The sequence below is a fragment of the Neophocaena asiaeorientalis genome, unplaced genomic scaffold, assembly GCF_003031525.2.
Source record: "Neophocaena asiaeorientalis asiaeorientalis breed wild unplaced genomic scaffold, Neophocaena_asiaeorientalis_V1.1 scaffold242, whole genome shotgun sequence".
NCBI lineage: Eukaryota > Metazoa > Chordata > Mammalia > Artiodactyla > Phocoenidae > Neophocaena > Neophocaena asiaeorientalis.
Window position 1 is genome coordinate 5,648,130 of NW_020172451.1, and position 20,189 is coordinate 5,668,318.

A 20,189-nucleotide genomic window follows, 5' to 3' on the forward strand; every position below is an offset into this window, starting at 1 on the left:
GATTCGTTTTGTGTGTTAACGCTTTCAAAGAGCAGTCACACACACCGTCTCAGGGGAGCCTTGATTCCTCCGGGAAAGATAAGGAAACTGAGGGAAGCATGGTTAAGTGGCTTGCGGGGTCACACAGCCGGTTAGAGGCAGAGTCTGGCCTCAGACCGGGGACCCGCCTTCCCCTGCGGGACACGACCACCTGTGCTTCTTCCAGTTATGTTCACCTGGGGTGCGTCCTCCTCAGGCCCCAAAGGTGTGACAAGTGTAAGGATGGACTTCGAGCCTGAGTCTCCATCCAGAAAAGGTCTCTGAGCACCAACACCCCTTGCAGTGTTTAGGGAAAGGCCCTCCTACCTAGATACAGGGGGTGCGTTTTCAACTGTTTGAACAAGTGTAAGATGCATCCGTAATACCACTTTTTTTCTAGAATGAAAAAAGAAAGGTGTTCATTCGCTTTACAGGTGGCTCCAAATGGACATATTTAAAAGCCTCTGTTAACCTTTGGGTGGTCAAGGATGTGGTGGGCCGTGGTCTGAGTGTGTGTATGTTCACGTTTTGGGGGATATTCCCAGCAGCATCCTGTGTTTAACACAATTTCATAAAGTAACACCATACTCTGTCCTGAAGGAGAGTAGCATGTAGTACCTATATTGCTACGGAATTGCTGAACATGAACCATGACCAGGGTTTAGTACAGGCTGGGGGGGGGATTAGATTGATCATCTGCTAAAGTGCTGGTGCTTTGAAAGAGCTGTTATCCTAGCTAACAGTCATGAAGGGTTTTGATGTGGAGAAACCCAGTGTATCTGAGAATCCACTCTGGTACGGGGGCAGCATGCATGCCTCCGTCACCCCTGGGTTCTCACGGAGCCCGGTCTCCCCTCCCACCCCGGGTCTCCGTCCCGTCCTCACACTCCAGGAGCCGACCTGCTGATGCAGTGACCACAGGTGTAGCTTCGGGGCCTTTTCCTAATTGCAGCAAGTAGAAGCACATCAGGCCTGCAGCCCTGGCCCTGTTCACTGCCCTCACAGGAGGCTGGGGACTCAGCCGCCCCCGACCCCGGCTTCGCCCTTCCAGCTGCAGTCTCCTTAGTGCCCAGGATAGACAGAGGCCCTTGTCATTTCCAGGGCTGCCGATGGTCACTAAGGAACTTCCCTGCTCTTCCTGTGGTCTGTCCTCCACACGGATCGTCAGCCGAGGCACACTGAGATGCTGAACGTGGGCTGAAGGCCCCTCCAGCTCACCTGGCCACGAGCCCTTTGCCGGCACGTCAGCCTAAACATCCAGTAAAGAGATTCTTCCTCTGCTCCTCTTTCCTCGTGGCTCACTCCTACCCCCAGAAAGCTGTCCTGGGGTGCGGACAGGGCCTGTCCCTCCTCGGGGATTCTCAGCACCCTGGACAGCGCCCGCAGGCCCTGAAAGCACCTCCCAACACCCAGCTGTCCTTGCCCTATGAGGGGTGCTGAACGGGCTCCAGGCCAGCGGGCGGCTCTGTTGTCCCCACAGCCTCCAACTGCAGGAACCTGCGCTCATCAGGATCAAATCCCTGCGGGTCTCAAAGTTTCAGACCCAAAGGGACACTTAGCCGACAGCAGCACAGGCGGTAGCAGCCATCCAAAACCGCCTTTCACATTCTAACTGCTGGCCGTGTAAATTAATCCAACTGAGGTTCGGAAAATGAAAGCAGTCTGGATCCACATCCCTGTTGGTTCCCTTACCGCTCAGAGCAGACACTCACCGTGTGCTTGTTATACAAACCAGAGGACAGGCTGGACGAGTGAAGGGATGAGGGGAAGAGGTCGCCCTCCCCAGGCCTGGCCCGGCCCCTTGCCCTACCCCACGGGGGCCGACATGCTCTGCTCCTCCTCCGTGGCAGGTCAGCCCAGGCTTCCCCTTCAGCCAAAGCTGCCCCTGCAGTCGGGCCTCTGGGTCACACTGTCTCCTGCCTCTTCATCTTCCTCACTAAGCTGGACCTCCCGGGACCTGCCCTGGCTGAGGCACGCGGAGCCAAGGTGATTCTTTATTTATTAAATGGATCGATTTTCCATTCTGTTTTGCCCAGGCTGCTGCTGAGTGGGCTGAGAAGATGCCCAAAGGCCCGCCGCCCATATCTCCCAAGGAAATGGCACACCAAGAGGTCCTGGCCCGGCTCCACAAAGCTGTGACCTTCCACTACAACACGATCGCCCAGGAGTTTGAGAACTTCGACACCATGCAGACCAACACCGTCTCCAGGGACGAGTTCCGGTCCATTTGTACTCGCCACGTCCAAGTCCTGACGGATGAGCAAGTAAGAAGCGCATTTCGTTTCGCCTCCTAAGCGATGCGCAAAGAGTTTAAGACTGTTCTCTAGTTTTTTAAATACTTGAACGTTTTTTGGGGGCGGGGGGTGGGTTGTTGTTATTTAGTTTTAAATCTTACTGGAGACTCACGGAGCTTTCTGTTTATGTAACAGGTATGAATCGCACCATTTCAATCAGGGTGCAAATAATATCACTTTTTTTTTTTAAATCAAATTAAACTCGGCTCCAGCTACCACTGTTCTTCTTCCTCCTTCCCCAGATCATTCCTGGGCTTAAGTGATCCTAAGAGGGGGCCAGTTTCTCCCCACATCTGAGCTGGGAGTGCGGGGCTAAGGGCGGATGTAGAGCCGGTAGGCTGCTCTGACGCTCCCACCACCTCGCGGCTCCCAGCCTCTCCCTGGTTCTGCTGCCGGCGTTTCTGGATGCTCTGGAGCTACCGCCCCAAGCATGCTGGTGACACGCCCACCCCCAGCGGGCCTCTCCACTGTCCACAGGCTGGACACAGGCCATCCTTTCTGAGGGCCTCTTGCCCATCACAGATCCCTCACAAGAGTTTCTCTGTGCTCTCTTCCCCAAGGACTGAGCTGGGCTCTTTTTAGCTCAAAGCTCTAGCAACCTGCTGCCCTGGCCTCTTTGGCCCTTCGTGGCTTTCCTAGGGCGAGAGCACCTCCCAGCAGGACGGCGTCCCAGGGCCCTGCCTTGGTCACTGGCCTCAGCCGATAATCTCACTGAACGTCCGCACTGGGGAGCGGAGCCCTGGCTGCTTGGTGCTCACTGTGCCCCCAGCACTGAAACGGAGCCTGGCACAGAGCAGGTGCTCAGCATGTCCCAGTGAGTGGACAGCGTCCACGTTCCCACCCCCATCCCAGCAGTCCAGGGGCTGAACAGCCGATAACAGAGCACCACCGATCCAGTCCCAGAAGCAGATTTCCCTTCTTCCCAGAAAATGCACTGCTACCATCCCTCTTCAGTTCTCAGGTGAATCGATGCCCCATCCATTCCCAGAGAATAATGCAGATGAGAAAGGAACTCCAAAATACTCACAAAAGCAACCCCGCCTCCCCTCTTCCTCCTGGCTCTGCTCAGGCCCAGCCCAGGGGGCTTTCTACAGCTCCCCGTGTGGAAATGTCATTCTTTCCCCTCCAAAGTTGGGTCACTCCGAACTCAAGTCTCACATTGTCAGAGTTTTAGGGTAAGGACTGGAAGTATTCACGGGGAGGGCTGATCATCACGTCCACCCTCCATCCCTACTTAGGCCTCTGAACTTACTGCCCTAAAGAATGAATTTGTTAAAGATATCAGTAATATGAACATCAGATTTCACTTTCCTAAAATATCACCTTTTTTAGGCATTATGATCATTTCTGCTAAGCAAAAACGATGCCCTATTTCCAAACAATTCTGTCCCTCAGAGCCTCCAAGCCAAGTGAGCTCTCTGTTTGCAAATATCAATGCTTCTCTCCGTCACTACAAACGGATAGAAGCCTTTAAAACTAGCATAGTTGCATTTATTATTCTATGGGGCCAACTAATAAAGGTTGGTAATAAAGATTTTTAGTAATAAAGAAAGATTTTTCATTCCATCTGAATGAGCAAAAGTTTACTCTAATTATAGGTATAAATTAATGACATGCCGGCATATCCGGCATTCATAACAGAGAATTTGATTCTAATTGCCCACTAAGAAAGCTTCACCATTCCCGTCACGGACAGCACCCCCCACCCCCTGCAAAAAAATCAAGCGCTCACTTTTGAATGCTGCTTTCTAAAAATACACGGACGCATCTCAAAGACAGTCTGCACCATTGAGAACATCAAAGTCTGGCATGAGTACCGTGGTTTAAGTTGGGTGATGATGAACAGAAATTGTGCTATATTTGGGAAGGATGCTTCTAGATACAGGCTAGTGAACAGAAAGCAAAAGCCCCAGAGATCCACATGCTTTCTTCTTGCATGAGTTGCTTAGCCAGTGACCTTCTTGGTTGGATGGCCCAGTGTCTGGCACAGGAAGACACAGAAGTAATTTGCACTCTTGACATGTCTAGACCCCTCACGCCATCATGGGGAAGAGTTCACCCGAGATACTGGGACAGTTCCGACCACGTTAAACAGTTTTCAGGTACAGATTCCATGACTTCGTTTATCTACATTATAAAGACTTATCTCTAAAAAATCCAATCATCGTGAATCTGAGGGGCCAGCTTTCTTGACTTACAGAGCTCCGTAAGTAGGGAAGTGCCACATCTTTGGAAACCTTTTGGCACAATTAACCTTTCAGAAAAGGAGAGCGACTTTCAGAGCAGATGCAGTCAGACACTGACAGGTCTTCATGGCTCTGCATAAAGCGTGTTATAAAAGCCTGTGGAACTGGCTCCACCTGGATCTGGCTTAAGATAGAGATCCCACGGGGAGAGCCTGTCCTGGTGAGGCGATTTAGGTCAGTCCATAGCGACCACATGAGGACTTTGAATGTGCAGCTATATTAGGGGAAGGAACCAGCAGACATTTCTGAGCATTCCAGATGTGATATTTCTAAAACAGACAGCTTCAGGAAGAGAGAAAAATGCGGGCAGACTTGGGTTTCGACCCTGCTTCTGCACTCGTCCAGCTGTGTGACCTTGGAGAATTATTCAACCTCTCTGAGCTTCAATGTCCTTCCCTCTGAAATGGGACAGTGCTCCCCAGGCAGATCCAGGTGCCCTCCGCTCTGCCCAGGCTGCAGTTCTGCCTTCCCCATCTTTGCCCGCGAAGGCCCTGCCTGCCCCTTCCCCCGCCCTCTTGTATCTGGCCACACCGACTCCTCTTCCAGACTCACTTCGAGCCAAGTGAAGCCTTTTCTGACCACACCTTTACCTGCTGGAGCTGGCCACGCCCCGCTTTGCCCTCCCCGCTCCCCCACCTTGAGCTCTCCGTCATCTGGCTGAGCCCTTGGGACACCCTTGCATGTTCTTGGGCGCAGAGCTTCCTGCCTTGGCTGCACAGTGCGTGCCCGAAGGCAGCATGCATCCAATCCTTCACTTATTGGGGGCCCTCTGAGCTCAGAGTGGTGATGTTAGGTCCGAGGGAACCAAGGCGGGCCTGCTCCCTGCCCCTGTTGAGTCTGCATCCTGGGAGGGTAGAAAGAGGTTAAACACCTGTGGTACATTATTTCTGTAACTCCACACCGCTCTCTGCTGCAAAGGGACATGCAGCGTGCTGGGAGAGCAGAGCTGGGGGCTGACCTGGACCGAGGGGTCAGGGCTGTTTCGCTGAGGACACAATGCTGGAATGTGGGCGTTGCCTCTGAGAGGAGACGGGAGAGAGCAGTGCGGGCAGAGGCAGCATCCTCGAAGCAGGCGCAGTGGGCATGCTGCTTAGGTGGCGATGCTCCCAGCCGGCCAGTGGACACCAGAGACACACCCTGCCCGTGGGGTCTGTGTTCCCTGAGGGGCTGGCAGACAGTGAACAAAACATGTGTATGTTGGATGGTGACAAATGCTCCAGAGGCAAAAAAAAAAAAGCAGGGAAGAGGGTAGTGCTAGGGAATTGGGAGGGTGTATTGTGAGTAGGGCGGTCAGGGGAGGCCCCTGAGAAGGCAACATCTGATTAAAGACCTGGGTCAGGTGGATGGCTGGGAACAGCGGAGGTTGGGTCATGAATGCGTTTCAGAGTTGGAAGCAGCAGAATTTGCTAATGGATGTGGGTGGAAGAGTGAGAAGGGGAGTAGAGGATGGGGAAGAGTCCACTGTCCACAGTCACATCTTCTGTCCTGCTCTCCTTCCTGTTCACTTTCTTTTTTGCTCAAGTACATCTTTACTTGCTCTTGCAGGGGAGAGGAAGCCCGAGAGCTTCCCTATTTCACCCTCGTCCTCAAAAGATAGTTTGTCTGGGGATAGAATTCTAGGTCCAAGTTTTCTCTCCCTGACCCTTTCAAGCGGTTTCTCAGTTGCCTTCCAGCATCTCTCGGTGTTGATGCGACATCTGCTAATTATCACATGCTTTCTGCGGGGCCCAGATCCCAGTGGGAAGAAAGGCAGGGGCCGGGCCGCTCATGCCACTTCCTTTTTGCCGGAACGCTGCTCTGAGACAAGGGGTGAGGTAGGAGTGAGTGAGGAGAGAGGAGCCAGCCGGGCTGTTCGGATAAGTCCCAAATGCTCCACACGCAGCTCGCCCAGGTGGGTCTCCTCGGCGTGGCCGCCACCGCCGGGTGGTCCTACAGTTGTCTTGGCCTGGTCCCAGGGACTGGACTCCTCCTGCCTTGGCCTCTAGGCTTTTGTCCTCAGTGACCGTGGACACTAGGAGCACGGGCCAGTTCCAGTTTCTACGTCAGGTAGTGGGTGATGGCTTGGTTCTAACTGCCCATCTCACATGGGGGCCTCTTGTCCCTGTTCCTGAGAGAGTACCGCCCCCCACCTGCATCATACCAGGCCTCGAATGCCATGGGTTTCTTCTCCATTTCTGTTTAATCCAATTTCCCTGTTGTGTTTGAATAAGGACAATGCATTTTATTTATTTTTTTTTTACATCTTCATTGGAGTTTAATTGCTTTACAATGGTGTGTTAGTTTCTGCTTTATAACAAAGTGAATCAGCTATACATATATCCCCGTATCTCCTCCCTCTTCTTTCTCCCTCCCACCCTCCCTATCCCACCCCTCTAGGTGGTCACAAAGCACAGACCTGATCTCCCTGTGCTATGCAGCTGCTTCCCACTAGCTATCGGTTTTACATTTGGTAGTGTATATAAGTCCATGCCACTCTCTCACTTCGTCCCAGCTTACCTTTCCCCTTCTCTGTGTCCTCAAGTCCATTCTCTACATCTATGTCTTTATTCCTTTCCTGCCCCTAGGCTCCTGAGAACCTTTTTTTTTTTTTTTAGATTCCATATATATGCGTTAGTATATGGTATTTGTTTTTCTCTTTCTGACTTACTTCACTCTGTATGACAGACTCTAGGTCCATCCACCTCACTACAAATAACTCAATTTCATTTCTTTTCATGGCTGAATAATATTCCATTGTATATATGTGCCACATCTTCTTTATCCACTCATCTGTCGATGGACGCTTAGGTTGCTTCCATGTCCTGGCTATTGTAAATAGAGCTGCAATGAACACTGTGGTACATGACTCTTTTTGAATTATGGCTTTCTCAGGGTAAATGCCCAGTAGTGGGATTGCTGGGTCGTATGGTAGTTCTATTTTTAGTTTTTTAAGGAACCTCCATGCTGTTCTCCATAGTGGCTGTATCAATTTACATTCCCACCAACAGTGCAAGAGGGTTCCCTTTTCTCCACACCCTCTCCAGCATTTATTGTTTGTAGGTTTTTTGATGATGGCCTTTCTGACCGGTGTGAGGTGATACCTCATTGCGGTTTTGATTTGCATTTCTCTAATGATTAGTGATGTTGAGCATCCTTTCATGTGTTTGTTGGCAATCTGTATATCTTCTTTAGAGGGACGATGCATTTTAAAAAAATAGTTTGCACCTCTCTGCTGAAACTCCCCATCTGTTCATGCATGTTGGGTACCTTTTCTACTAGATCCATGAATGTATTAGCCACAGTTGTTTTAATGTTCCTGTCTGACAATCCCCACAGTGGGGTCATCTCTGACTCTCGTCTGTTGATGGCTGTATCTCTTGGCAATGGGTCGGGTATTTTTTGTTTGTATGTCTCAAGATTTTTAAAAAATGGAATGCCAGACATAGTGTGAAGAAGAATAGTAGAGATGGTGGTATCAATGATATTTATGCCTGGAAACTGGTGCACCTCTTCTCTGTCAGGCTGTGAGTGTGGGAGCATTGTCGAATCAGTCTGGTGGGTAATTGAGCTACATTTGAATTTTGTTGTTGCTACTCTTCCCCAGCGTCAGATCCCTCCAGCAGAAGATTGCCCGGGGCCCCCGGGCTTGAGTGGGTTTGCTATGGCTCCGCCCATGGCTTTGCTTCCCAGTAGAGGAGGGTCTGGAGAAGCGGGCGGTGTTTCACGTCCATCCCCCACCAGTGGCTTCACGTGGCCTCTTGGGAGCAGTGGCAAAGGCCGCAGAGGAGAGCTTGTGAGCGTGAGCGCTCCCTGTGCCCGTGACTCCCAGCTCTTCTAGCCTGAGCGCCAGCCCAGCTTGGCCTTTAGGAACTTGCTAACATCTCGGCTGATTTCCTCCCACCCTAGCACTTCCTCCTGAGCCCCACCAGGCATGAGAGCTGGCGCGTCGGGCTCTCCTTGGAGCCTCGGGGCTCCGTGGAGTTCAGTCCTCTTGGCTCCTGCAACCTCAACTGTCTCATGGGCTCAGGAAAAGTTCTGAGTTTGTAGGTATTTGGCTTTTTCTTGTTAGAATGGGAGTGGCGTTCGCTTGCCGCTTTCCACATCACAAGCAGAAGCGGAACCCGAAGTGGTGAATTTTTAAGTAGTTAGAAGGTAGTTGTCTGCTACTCTGCGTTTCCAGGGGACCTTTCAGCAGGCGTGCATTCTGCCCCGTGACCCGGAAACTTGCTGACATGCAATGAACTTGCCTTTCAGTTCCTTCACAAACCACAGGAATTTTACCCGGGTCTCACGTCCAGCTCACAGGCCCATAAGTTTCCAGAGTCTACTTCTGTGGTACCCATTTCCAGTCTTCTGATGCCCCTCCTGTCCCCACAGCCCACACCAGCCGCCATCCTGTACCGCATCTCCAGGCTGCATCAGTGTCCTGGGCTGTAACCCATCAGGGCTGAAGAGCCACACGTGGGCCTCCACTTCCCCACCCTCCCAGGCCCGTCCTAGCAATGTGTATTCCGCCCGTTGAAGCCCCTTTAGTTAAAATAGGATAAGAATAGGGTTTGCGCGGTCCTACCTTGACCTCGCTTGCCCCACAGGCTTTCATTAGGAAGGTGGTGGGCGCCTGCCTCACCTGCCTGAGAACGAGCCCCTTTTGTTGTCCTTGGCCGTTCTGCAGGCGTCCTCATTTCCATGCTTCAGCTCTTCACTGCCTCCTGAAGCATTCATGCCCGTCCTTTGTATCTGTCCTTAATCACATGACCTTCCTCCCACTTGCCTCCCAAGTCTTGCTAAGATACGAGAGCATGAGAGCCCACCGGCAGCCCACCCTCCTTTAAGCCACATCTTTGTTCCTTAAAGCCCTTCCTGAGAGCTGTGATCGGAACACGGTTTAGCCCTTGCCTCCAATCCCTCTTCATTTCTAAAGGGTCTTCCCATCGTCTGATCAGTCTTATCATGTGATACAGATCTTCAGCCGTTAAAAAAAAAAACATGTATTGAGCACCTACTGTGTGCTAGCACCTTTGCAAGATGGTTGGCATTTAAAGATGAATCTCAGAGGATCCTTCGGGGAGTCTCTCAGCCAGGCTAGGTGTCACCTCATGGGTGGTTTCATCAGGATGCCAGAAGGGAGAGAAGAGGCTCCGGTCTGCCCAGTGGTTCTGGAAAACTTCCCTGGAGGAGACCGGTGCGGGGGTTACTGCCCTTGGTGATGATGCTGTGGCCTGTCTGAGCCCATGTGGGCACTTTCTCAGGGACCCTCACTTCCACTCCCCCGAGTAGTTTTCCCTCATTGATCAAAATTAAAGCAACATAAAACTACAGGTGTGATAAATGACACTGAACTATACACACACACATGAAGTTGTTACGTAAGATGTAACCTTGGAGGGAAGTTGGGTGGAGGGTCCCTGAGGACCTCTCTGTACCATTCTTGCAACTTCCTGCAAATCTATAATGATTTCGAAATAAAAAGCTAAAACACATCAAGAATGTTGTCCCAAACTAAGCCGTTTTCCCTTCTCAGGGCCTGGAATATTCTCCCTCTCTTCCTCACCCCTCAGTACTTCATTTCCAGAATTTCAAGTAGAGCCGGACATGGTCCCTTTTAATATGCTTCTGGAAAACCCCAGTGGAGCCCACAAGCCAAGCCGGTTTCTGACCAAGTTCAGGCACAGGGTAGGAACATCCCTCCCATGGACTCAGGGGTGGAGAGGCAGCTGCACTGGGCCTCGGGGGCTGTGAAAAAGCAAATTAGAAGTAAATTACCATCTTCTCGGCCCCCTGAACAGCCCCCGAGTCATCAAGGGTGGCTCACTTGGCGTTGAGTCATTTCGCAACATCCCTGCCGGGCCTCGTGTGGCCCTGACCCAGCCCGTGACATCAGACGGCACCGACACAAAACCATAAGCTTCTGCTGTTCTCCAGATGCCTCCCTTTTCATCTTGTGAGAAGACACTGTTTGCCCTGAGGGTGAGAAAGATTGCGGTGGCTGAGGGCTGCAGCACGTGTGCGTTGTTTGCAGGGCTCAGGGGGCCTTCGAGGAGCAGGAGGGAGCCTGGCTGGGCTCCCGGGAGCGGGAGCGAGGTGGGCTGTGGCTTGATTTGCATTTTCTCCTGAAACATTCTTCTGTCCTGCAGCTCAGTCTCTGTGACTGCTCATAAGACTTAATGGCCTTAAAATGCTCGCTAAGCGCAAGGCACAGGGAGATCAGCTCGGGGCTTTGGGACCGCCTGGAGGGGTGGGAACGCAGCCGGATGGGTGTTTTTCTTTTTTCAATTTTTCATTTGACGTGGGCCCTGGACCCCTGCGGAGGAGAGCGCCTCTTCGCTGGCTTCTTCCCCACTTCTGAGGGTTTGCCACTAACCCTGGGAGGTGACCTCTGCTTCTTTGCCAGTTTGACAGGCTCTGGGACGAGATGCCCGTCGACACCAAGGGCAGGCTGCAATACCTGGACTTCCTGAGCAGCTTCAGCTCGGAGAAGGCGGCCCCACCGCCGGCCCCGGGCGACTCGGCCAAGGCGCAGAGAGGGTGCAGCGTCCCCGAGGTCTCAGAGAGAAGCAGGTCTGCAGGGTTATCGCCCACTCGAGACCTGAAAGCAGGGTCCAAACCGCGGAGTCACCCCTGCGTAAGTTCCTGTCTCGCAGCATCTAACTGGGTCCACGTCCCGCCGGGGCTGGGGTCCTAGTGTCCCCACAGGGTGTGGGTGACCGAGAAGGTGGCCAGGGTGAGCCTGGGGCGGGGGGCTCAGAGGAGAGCCACTGGTGGGTCCTCTCAGTCACCTGCCTGGGAGGGGAGGTAGCTGTGGGCACGGGGGTGTGGGAGGGAAGAGTAAAGAGGACTCAGAGCAGGAAGGGACCTTGGGGGCGGGGGCGGCATGTCAGCCACACGGAGGGCATCATCTCGGACGAACGCAGATGCCCCAGGGTGGACAGCCCCGCCGTGGGCCACAGGACCCGCAAGGTAAGTGTTGTCACACCCGTTTTACGGTTGAAGATACGAGGCTCTAAGAAGGGTCCTCGTGAGTTCAGGTCGCTTGTTAGACACAGAGAGAGCTGATTTCAAACCCAGGCCTGTCTGACCGCACGGCCCTGGACCTGGGCCGAGCCGCCCTGGCCTGGGGTTGGGAGAGGGGCTCAGCCTCGCCGAGGCTCCCCTTCCTCTGCAGGAAGCTTGACGGTGTCTCCGGGGGAGGGTTGTTGAGGGGATGCCAGCGGGCAGAGGAGCACACCCACCGCCGAGCCTCGTGCACGGTGAGCGCTCATTCATTCCTTGGGCCTTCAGTCAACACGTGTTTATCGCACGCCTGCTACGTGCGGAGAATGAACACAGGTCCCTGCCCTTGTGAAGTTTACGGCCTTGGGGGTGATGGGCAAGAGTAGTGAACATGTAAGGAAAGTATTTAGTGAGTTAAAGATGGTGTGTGGAGCAGAGTGAAGCATCCTGAAGGCGTCCACGCCTCAGTCCCCGGAACCTGTCATAGGTACCTTACATGGCGAGGGGCAATCAAGGTTGCAGGAGTTAAAGTTGCTAATGGGCTGACTGCAAGACGAGATTGTCCCGGAGTGTCCGGGGGCCCGAGGTAATCACACCGGCCGGTCACTGGGGACGCAGAGGCAGAAGGGTCACACTGGAGAGATGCAGTCTGGGGGAGACCCACCCGGCGTTGCAGCTTTGACGGTGAGGGACGGGGCCACGGGTCAAGGAATGTGGAGGCCTCCAGAAGCCAGAAAGGGCCGGCTATATATTTGTTTCCAAACCTGTTTCTGTTAAAATGGCAACATTACCGTTTTTGTTTTGTTTTTCATTTTATTTCTGAAAAAATGCTGCCTGTGAAATTGTGCGCCTGAGTCCTATCTGTGAGTTTCTCTTATTACTTCCACGTGGAATCTCAGGTTACAAGACTGTTTTCTATCTTGCTAGACCCCCGCGAGCACGACCCCGCCCCTGCAGAACTGCGAGACCATTGAGAATAAGCTGCGGAAGAAGATCCAGGGCTGCTGGCGCGAGTTCCTGCGAGAGTGCCAGGAGAGGGACGCCAACAAGCAGGGCGAGATCTCCGCCACCGAGTTCCAGGGTGCGTCCTGTTCCCTTTCCCCCTGGGGATACAGGGTCACCTCCCAGCACAAGTCCACTCCTCATGGCGGCGGCAGGGGAGTGACACAACAGGGGCCTGGCGGGGAGCACCTCGATAAACCCCCAGTATGGGGGACAAGGACTCCTAACGCCTCAGCCCCTACTAGGCAGGTCCACACCTTCCCGATCAGGTCAGCACGCGAACCCACAGGCTGGGTTGTGGTCTCTGGGCAGGTTGTAAATGGTGACAGACTTGGAGAGCTGAGGGAGGTGGGACATGGGCGGGGCGCAGGGGACAGCTGGGGACCCAGCTCTGCCCCATTGATTCGATTTTCACCGTGTAGCACTTGGGTAGTCTTCAAATAAGACCAGTTAGACGTACATCCCACTAATTGTTGCATACTGTTTACACAACCTTTCCCATTACAGGAAAACCTGACCAGGTCACTCCTCTGCTTAAAAGCCCCCTCAGCCCATCCCCCACCCCTGCCGTCTTTAATATATGGACCCCTTTTAAAGGAAAGTGTTTTTCCTGAGAACCTCTTATATCAACATAAACTACTTTTATGGTGTAAACTCTTTAAGTGAACAACTCCTACCCCGCCCCTCCCAAAACACTTATGAGTTAAATACAAAAATTTGAAATCAGTTATAATTAAACGACGTGACATGGATTTGATGTGACATGTCTCGCTGAAACGAAATCACCAGTGTGGGTTTTAATGCACGTTGGCGTCCCACTTGTTTCTTAGTTAATTCTTTTGGTTTTGAGCATGAGGAACCCTAACTTGCGGTTCTTCATCATCATCACCATCGTCACTGTCCTTTTTAACCGTGAACTCCGGAAGCGCCCCATCCACGGCTCTGACAGTACATCCAAAGTTCAGTGCTCTGAAAACAAAACACTGATTAATCTTCAGAAGTCGTTCTGTATTTTCTGTACGTGCTGGATGGCCTTCTGCAAGTTGGAACCTCCAAGGCATCTAGTGGCCATTCCCTTGGGTCCCCCCGCCCATGTCCTGGGTGCACCGTGCCCTCCTACTGCTTTCCTCTGTGCAAAGGCAAAGAAACCTGTTTGCACAAGCACAGCAGCGTCTTCTGGGCTGCGCTGGTTTGAAGACATCATGTCTATAAAGTCCACATCCACTGGTTTTCCTCACTAACCTCTACAGTTAACGTAGCACGGTGTGCCACTCCCAGAAACTTTGTTGCCTTTGTGATGTCCAGGGGAGGTCTCAGCTCATTCACCTTAAACTGAAATCCCTATCCTACCTCTCTTCCAATTACGCGCTGTGACTCCAAAAGAAGCTTCGGCTGTATACCTAGTAAAAGACTGAGCACGTGTATTAGTGCAAAGTAAGGGGGTGTTGACATCCTGACGTTGCCACCTCAGGGCAGCCAGGAGGACTCCCCAGTGTGGCATCGACGTGACCCCAGTCAGAAAGCCAGACACAAACCCTCAAATCGCGTGGCGGTTGTCTCTTCCTGGAGGTCCATGTGTTCCAGAATACACATTTTAGATCATTAAGATGAAAACTCAAAATGCATAAATTGGTGTCGCCTGGAAGACCCTTGAGAGCATATCTTGGAAGCACAGTTGGAAAATGCTTGCTCGGGGGCCGAGTCTGAATCCCTGACCCCCAGTCGGGGCCCTGCCGGACTCAACCCCAGCACATGGAACCTTCCCTTCTCCCCTCCTGCCCGGCTCTGCCCCGACTCCCGTCTGCTGGGACCATCCCTCTGCCTCCTCCCCGCCTGCGTTCGTAAGCCCCACGGTGTCGTGTCCATACTGCTGTGACCACAGTGACGGTGACCGTGCAAAGCCAGGCCGGCAGGCAAAGCCTGGACCGAGGGGGCCCAGCAGGACGCAGGTCCCCTCCCTCCTTGCCGCGCTTACCTCGTCGCGTGCCTGTGTTTCCATATCTGTCCAGCCACCAACCATGAGCCTGTGAAGCAAGCACAGGGCGTCTCAGCCAGTGATGAGTGAGTGAATGAAGGCGTGATCAAACGAATGAGTGAACCGACCACCACCAACTGAACTGACATGTTTGCCTTTAGCCCTCGTGGAGAAATTCAACCTGGACGTAAACAGCGATGAGTGCCGGCAGCTCATCGTCAAGTACGACTTAAAGAACAACGGGAGGTTTGCTTATTGTAACTTCATTCAGAGCTACGTCCTCCTGTTAAAAGCAAAGAAAACCTCGCTGATGCAGAGAATGAAACTCCAGAACGCGAATAAAATGGTACGTGAATCGTCCAGAGGAAAGGGGTGGGGCTGGGGCTGAACGGGCTTCTTTCATTTTTCTCAGTTCCGCCTAAATCCCGTTGTCTCACTTCATACGAACGGTGGCCCCATAAGGGCCTGGAGACCCCAGACTGGGAACCAGCAGCCTGGATCCCAGGTTCTCAAACTGGCTGGGGTGGCACATGCCCGTGGGCACCTCTGTGCGGCGAGCGTCGGGGAGAGTGTCAGCGGCTCACACGGCCACCAGGAGCGGGGGGTCTCGGTCAGTTCACTGGAGAGGCAACTGGGGTGGGACCACAGCAAAGGGAAGCGCCTGTAACTTACACGTGACCGCCGGTTCACTCCTCAACTGTCTGAGACAGGCTGGCCTTGCTCCTGGTACGGGCGGCCAGTCGGAGACCCTTCTCTTTCTTACGTAAACTACACCCGTGATGCATTGTCTACAGTCCTCTTCTTGTTTCCTTGAAGAGGAATGAGACCCTAAAGATGCTTAAATGGCAACTGGAGGGCCTGTGCCCTAGATTTTTACCTTTTTTCTTAATCGTTTGTCATTTTATGCTTCTCACCCACACCCACTTCAACCACGCTGTTCACGGACTCACCTTTCTCGAGTCTCTCCACAGCATGGAGTAGAACAAGCATTTTTCACACTCATATTCCATCACCTGTGACGCTGAATTCAGTTACATTGAATTAAACAAGTACAACCGGCCTTGTCGACCTGGGAGCAAACACAGCTGATACCAGCTGCTGTAGGACTCAGCTGCGGGGACCAGAGGTGTGGGGCAGACCTGACAGCATAGGTGGCGGCTTAAGACTGCTGGCGGCTTAGCCCAGCAGACAGTGGATTCCACAGCAGAACTTTCCATGCAGCTGAACTTGTCATTTTGTGCTAAATCGGGCCCCATCTTAACATAGTTTCTAGTTTAGCCAAGCAAAGGCTTAGGCCAAGTTAAGGAAGTAAAACTTAACCTTAAGACAATTCTTCCTCTAGCTCAGCTTTTCTGTGAATGGAGAAAACACTGTCCTTGGTGGGTCGTCAGGGGACACAGGAACATAGCTGGAGAACCATGGAGACTGCACAGCCTTCAAGGCCCCCCCAGCTCTGGCCCTCCTCCACCTCTCCCGGCCTCAGCTCCCCCTTCTGTAAATGAGGGGAGGCGTGCTGAGGCCCTGGGCAGATGTCCCAGCTCGCCTCCGTGTGCCACTGCCTCGCCCCCCAGCTCCCGTCTTTCACCCAGACGTGACCACAGCCTCACGCTCTGTGGCTTAGGCTAGTCCTGTCTTGCATCCTGGGCATGACTGACAAGGTGGTGAGACTCCCCGGGAGCCTTTCCCAGGAGAGAGTGTGGCCAGGGCCTGCCCCTGCCCCTGCCCCTGCCTGGTCCCCGTGCCAGTCCCCGTCCCCTCTGCAGGCTGTCCAGGCCCCACCATGCCAACTGTCTGCCAGCAGAGGAGCTGAAAGGGCCATTGCCTTTTCTAGTGCTTTGGGGGCTTTCTACAACTTTGACAGCAGAGACACCCTCTGTGGAAGTGAGCTGGGGCTTTGCTTTTGGGGGCTCTTCTAGAGGACTTCTGGATGGGTTGGTGTACAGGGCTGGGATAGGAAACTCTTTCTCAGGCCAAGCTTGGGTGTGGGAAGGGCAAGTGCGCATACAATCCCTTCTCTTCCGTGCATGCCGACCAGCTGATTGGATAAATTGGCAGCTAACGAAGCTATAGGGTGTCTGGTTTCTATCATAGGTGCTAAATGATACAAAAATTGAAAGCAATTTAACTTTGTGCTAATTTGTTTCGTGTAGTGCCATGTTAAAAATCAAACTTTCCCGGGGCTTCCCTGGTGGCGCAGTGGTTGAGAGTCCGCCTGCCGATGCAGGGGACACGGGTTCGTGCCCCGGTCCGGGAAGATCCCACATGCCGCGGAGCGGCTGGGCCCGTGAGCCATGGCCGCTGAGCCTGCGCGTCCGGAGCCTGTGCTCTGCAACGGGAGAGGCCACAACAGTGAGAGGCCTGTATACAGCAAAAAAAAAACAAAACAAAAAAACTAAACTTCCCCCAAATGTGTTACACATGACTGCCTAAAGTCCACCTCTGTGATATTCAGATGTACTTTGGGGCTAAAACGTGCTAAAATATCTTGTTTCCAATCTAATAAATAGCATCTAAATGAAATAATCATAGTGTAGCATACTAATTACTAGATATAATTACAACCTTGTGGTTCTTTTTAAAAAACTCTGTTCATTATAAGAACGTACTAGAAGACCCCAGCTGAATCTCTTTTTTTCCCTCAGACTGTTTTGAAATTGGCCGGTTATCTGCCTGTCTCTCCCCTCAAGTACATGGGGAGGGGCTCCCTGGGAGGCAGCCTGGCAGGTGTTGGTGTCAAGCGGAGCCTCCCTGAGCCTCCGTTTCCCAGTCCAGGAAATGGGGATGTGGAGACCTACCTTCCTCCCAGGGTGGGGGAGGAGCGGAAGGAGGTGCACAGGCGGTACTCTTGTGATCAGCCCACACGTAGACTTGCAATGGCGCTTGCTGACTGCATGCTAGCTGGGAGCGTGGGGTGGGGAGTGAGCAGGGGGCCAAGACGGCAGGAGCGGGCAGCCCTCCTCCCTCCCTTCGGGCCATGGCCTGTCTGCTCCTTCCTTCCCATCCGAAAGCTCCTTTCTTACCTCCTCGTGCTTTTTGGTTCTCTTCCCAGAAAGAAGGCGGGGCCGAGACTTCTTCCTTTTACTCCGCTCTGCTGCGGGTTCAGCCCCAAATTGTGCGCTGCTGGCGGCCGATGCTACGCACACTCAAGGCCTACGACGAGGGAAGGACGGGGCTTTTAAGCGTGGCCGATTTCAGGAAGGTGAGCACAGCTCTTGTGTGGCCGTGACCTCTGACCAGGAAGCAGCTGCCAAAGGCCCGTGGCCAGAAAACCTCCAGAAAGGATCCGCCAAGCCGCAGCGGAAGGCCCGGGTGTGGGCAGCTGTCCCAGACCTCACTTCCCCGGTTCCCCCAGGTTGCCAAGGGCCGAGTGCACGTGCCCCTGTGCTGCAGACCCCAGGCTCTGCTCCCTGAAGGTTTCTAGAACCCTGCAGGGACGTCCCGGTGCCAACAGCTGAGTGCCGCTGCCCTTGGGGCAGCATGACAGCTGCTGCGTCTCCGCGGAGCCCTGGCTGCACTCCACCCCGCGCCAGGCCAGGCCTCCTCCCCAGCCCCCGTCCCAGGTCTTTATGGGGGGAGCCGGCAGGGTCACAGAGCAGAATGACAGCATCGGGGGGCCGAGGCGGGGTCCCAGGTGTGCGACTCAGGGCCCACAGACCCCAGCCCTGCCTCGCAGGAGACCCGGGGTCGGCCCTCCCCTCTCCCTCAGCTGCCCTCACGTGGAGGGGCTGCCCACCGCGCACCACACGGTTTGGTAAGCAGCTCTCCCGACAGAGCCTGAACCCTGGTGCCTTTCCTGCCCCGCGCAAGTCCAGCATCTACGGAGGAAGGTGGTCTGGAGGGAGCGCCTCGCCCGCCGCAGCCGCCCCTCTGGAGCAGAACCTCTTCGCTTGAGTTTACCCTGCAGAACCTTGGGAGCGCTTCTCCCAGAGGAAAGAAGCGGCCGCCCTCGAGGGTGACTTAAAACTCCCACGTTCAGAATAACGTAGAACTCCTTGGGTTGGCAGTTTCTTGACCCCCCTCTCCTCTTCTCTCTGCATCCCCACCCCGGCCACTGAGGTTCAGAAAATCATTGAGGTCTAGAACACTAGATTAAAAATCAAATATTACAGCCAGGAAGAAAACTCAGTCAAGACATCACAGAGACAAGGGGTTGTGGCCTCAAAATGCACTTACAAAAAATGTATTCCTTAGACTTACCTGTGCTCAACAGCTAGAAAAAAGTTTTTTAAGTAAAAAAGCTTTTCTTAAATAATAATGCAGGAAGATGAACCGCAGTTGGAGGGCCTGGCGGGGCTGCATTCTCAAGGGCCTCGTGCAAGGCGCTGGAGGGCGAGGGACCCCCTAGAGCCCCAGTGCCGCGCACGGTGGGCGGCGGCCAGGCCTGTCGCTGGGCCCGGGCCTCCATGCCCCACAGTGGCAGCCAGCTCACAGCGTTTGTCTTTACTTTGGGGGCAAGTAAAATTCTCAGCCGGAGAAGGGAAGGAAGCGGGTGAGCTTCTGTTAGTCTCCTCGTCTTCAGGTAACTTCCCAGGAATTCGGGGTGGGTGACAGCAGGGAGAAGGCAATAGAAACGGAGACGTTGCCCTCAGCAGAGCCAGAGCCCGAGACCAGATGGGTGCTGGGATCCTCTGGACACCCAGGCTCAGTCGCCTTTTCTGCTCTCAGCCCGTCAGCCCCATAGCCAGGCCAGCTGACCTCAGCCCCGTGGTCCCGGGCCTGTCCTGCTGGCCCCAGAAGAACGTCAGGCTCTTCTAGCCCCACTTTCTAGCCCCACTTTCTAGCCCCCTCTGAGAAACAAATTATAACACAAAACATAGATGGGGAATGTATAACCTAATCTTTATCTAATAGGGTATCTATCTATTAAAATTTGTCTCAGTTGCACATAACAGAGGTGAAAAAAAAATAACAGCACCTTAAACATGGTAGAAGTTTATTTCTCTCTCACATAAAAGAATCTCAGAGGTAGGAAGTCCAGAGCTGGTGTGGTGGCTGGACAGTCATCGGGGACATCTGTATTTTTTTCTGCTCTCCTCAACATCTGACTTCCTGCCTCAAGGTCGCCTCATGGTCCAAGATGGCTGCTAAAGCCCCAGCATCACTTTCACATTCCAGGCAGCAGAAGAGAGAGAAAGAGGGCATACCCTTCTTCTTTAGAGACTTCCCAGAAGTCCCGCATAACATTCTCAGTTAGTTTTAACTGGCCAGAACATACCTAGCTATAAGAGAAGCTAAGAAATGTCGCCTTTTTTAGGTGGATCCCAGCAGCCTGAAAACCAGGGTTCTGATAACAGAAGGGGAAAGGGCAATCGGTATTGGTTAGCAGTAGCAGGCTCTGCCATGGGCTGTATTGCTGTTGGGTCATAACGACTCCCTGCACCCTGCACCTGCGGGCCTGCCCTCCTCCCCGGGTGGGCCGCACCCCGAGGCCCCCCTAGCTAAGGCCCTGTGGCCAGGTCTCCCCTCCAGTCCCCTCCTCTCCGTCCATCCTCCCCATCCTCCTCATCCTCCACGTTGACCAGCCTCACTACCCTTCGGGGAGGCGATTGTGGGAGGGCCGGCTAGGGGTAAGGAACCCCAGCAGCTCCCATCTGAAGGGAAGTCCAGGGGTCTTCGTGTCCCGCACCCGTGTTGCTGGACGGAGCTGCCCTGTTGGAGGGGGGCGGGGGGTGGGCAAAGAAGAGG

General features: G+C 53.6%; 1 protein-coding gene across 1 annotated transcript in view; it reads left to right on the forward strand.

The window, feature by feature from the left end:
• EFCAB6 (EF-hand calcium binding domain 6) overlaps positions 1-20,189 on the forward strand; it is a 217,026-nt gene that overhangs the window by 196,478 nt on the left and 359 nt on the right. The window contains 5 exon segments of the mRNA XM_024737554.1: positions 2,055-2,282; positions 10,929-11,159; positions 12,455-12,608; positions 14,666-14,850; positions 17,554-17,703. Coding sequence (XP_024593322.1) covers positions 2,055-2,282; positions 10,929-11,159; positions 12,455-12,608; positions 14,666-14,850; positions 17,554-17,703 — 948 coding nt within the window.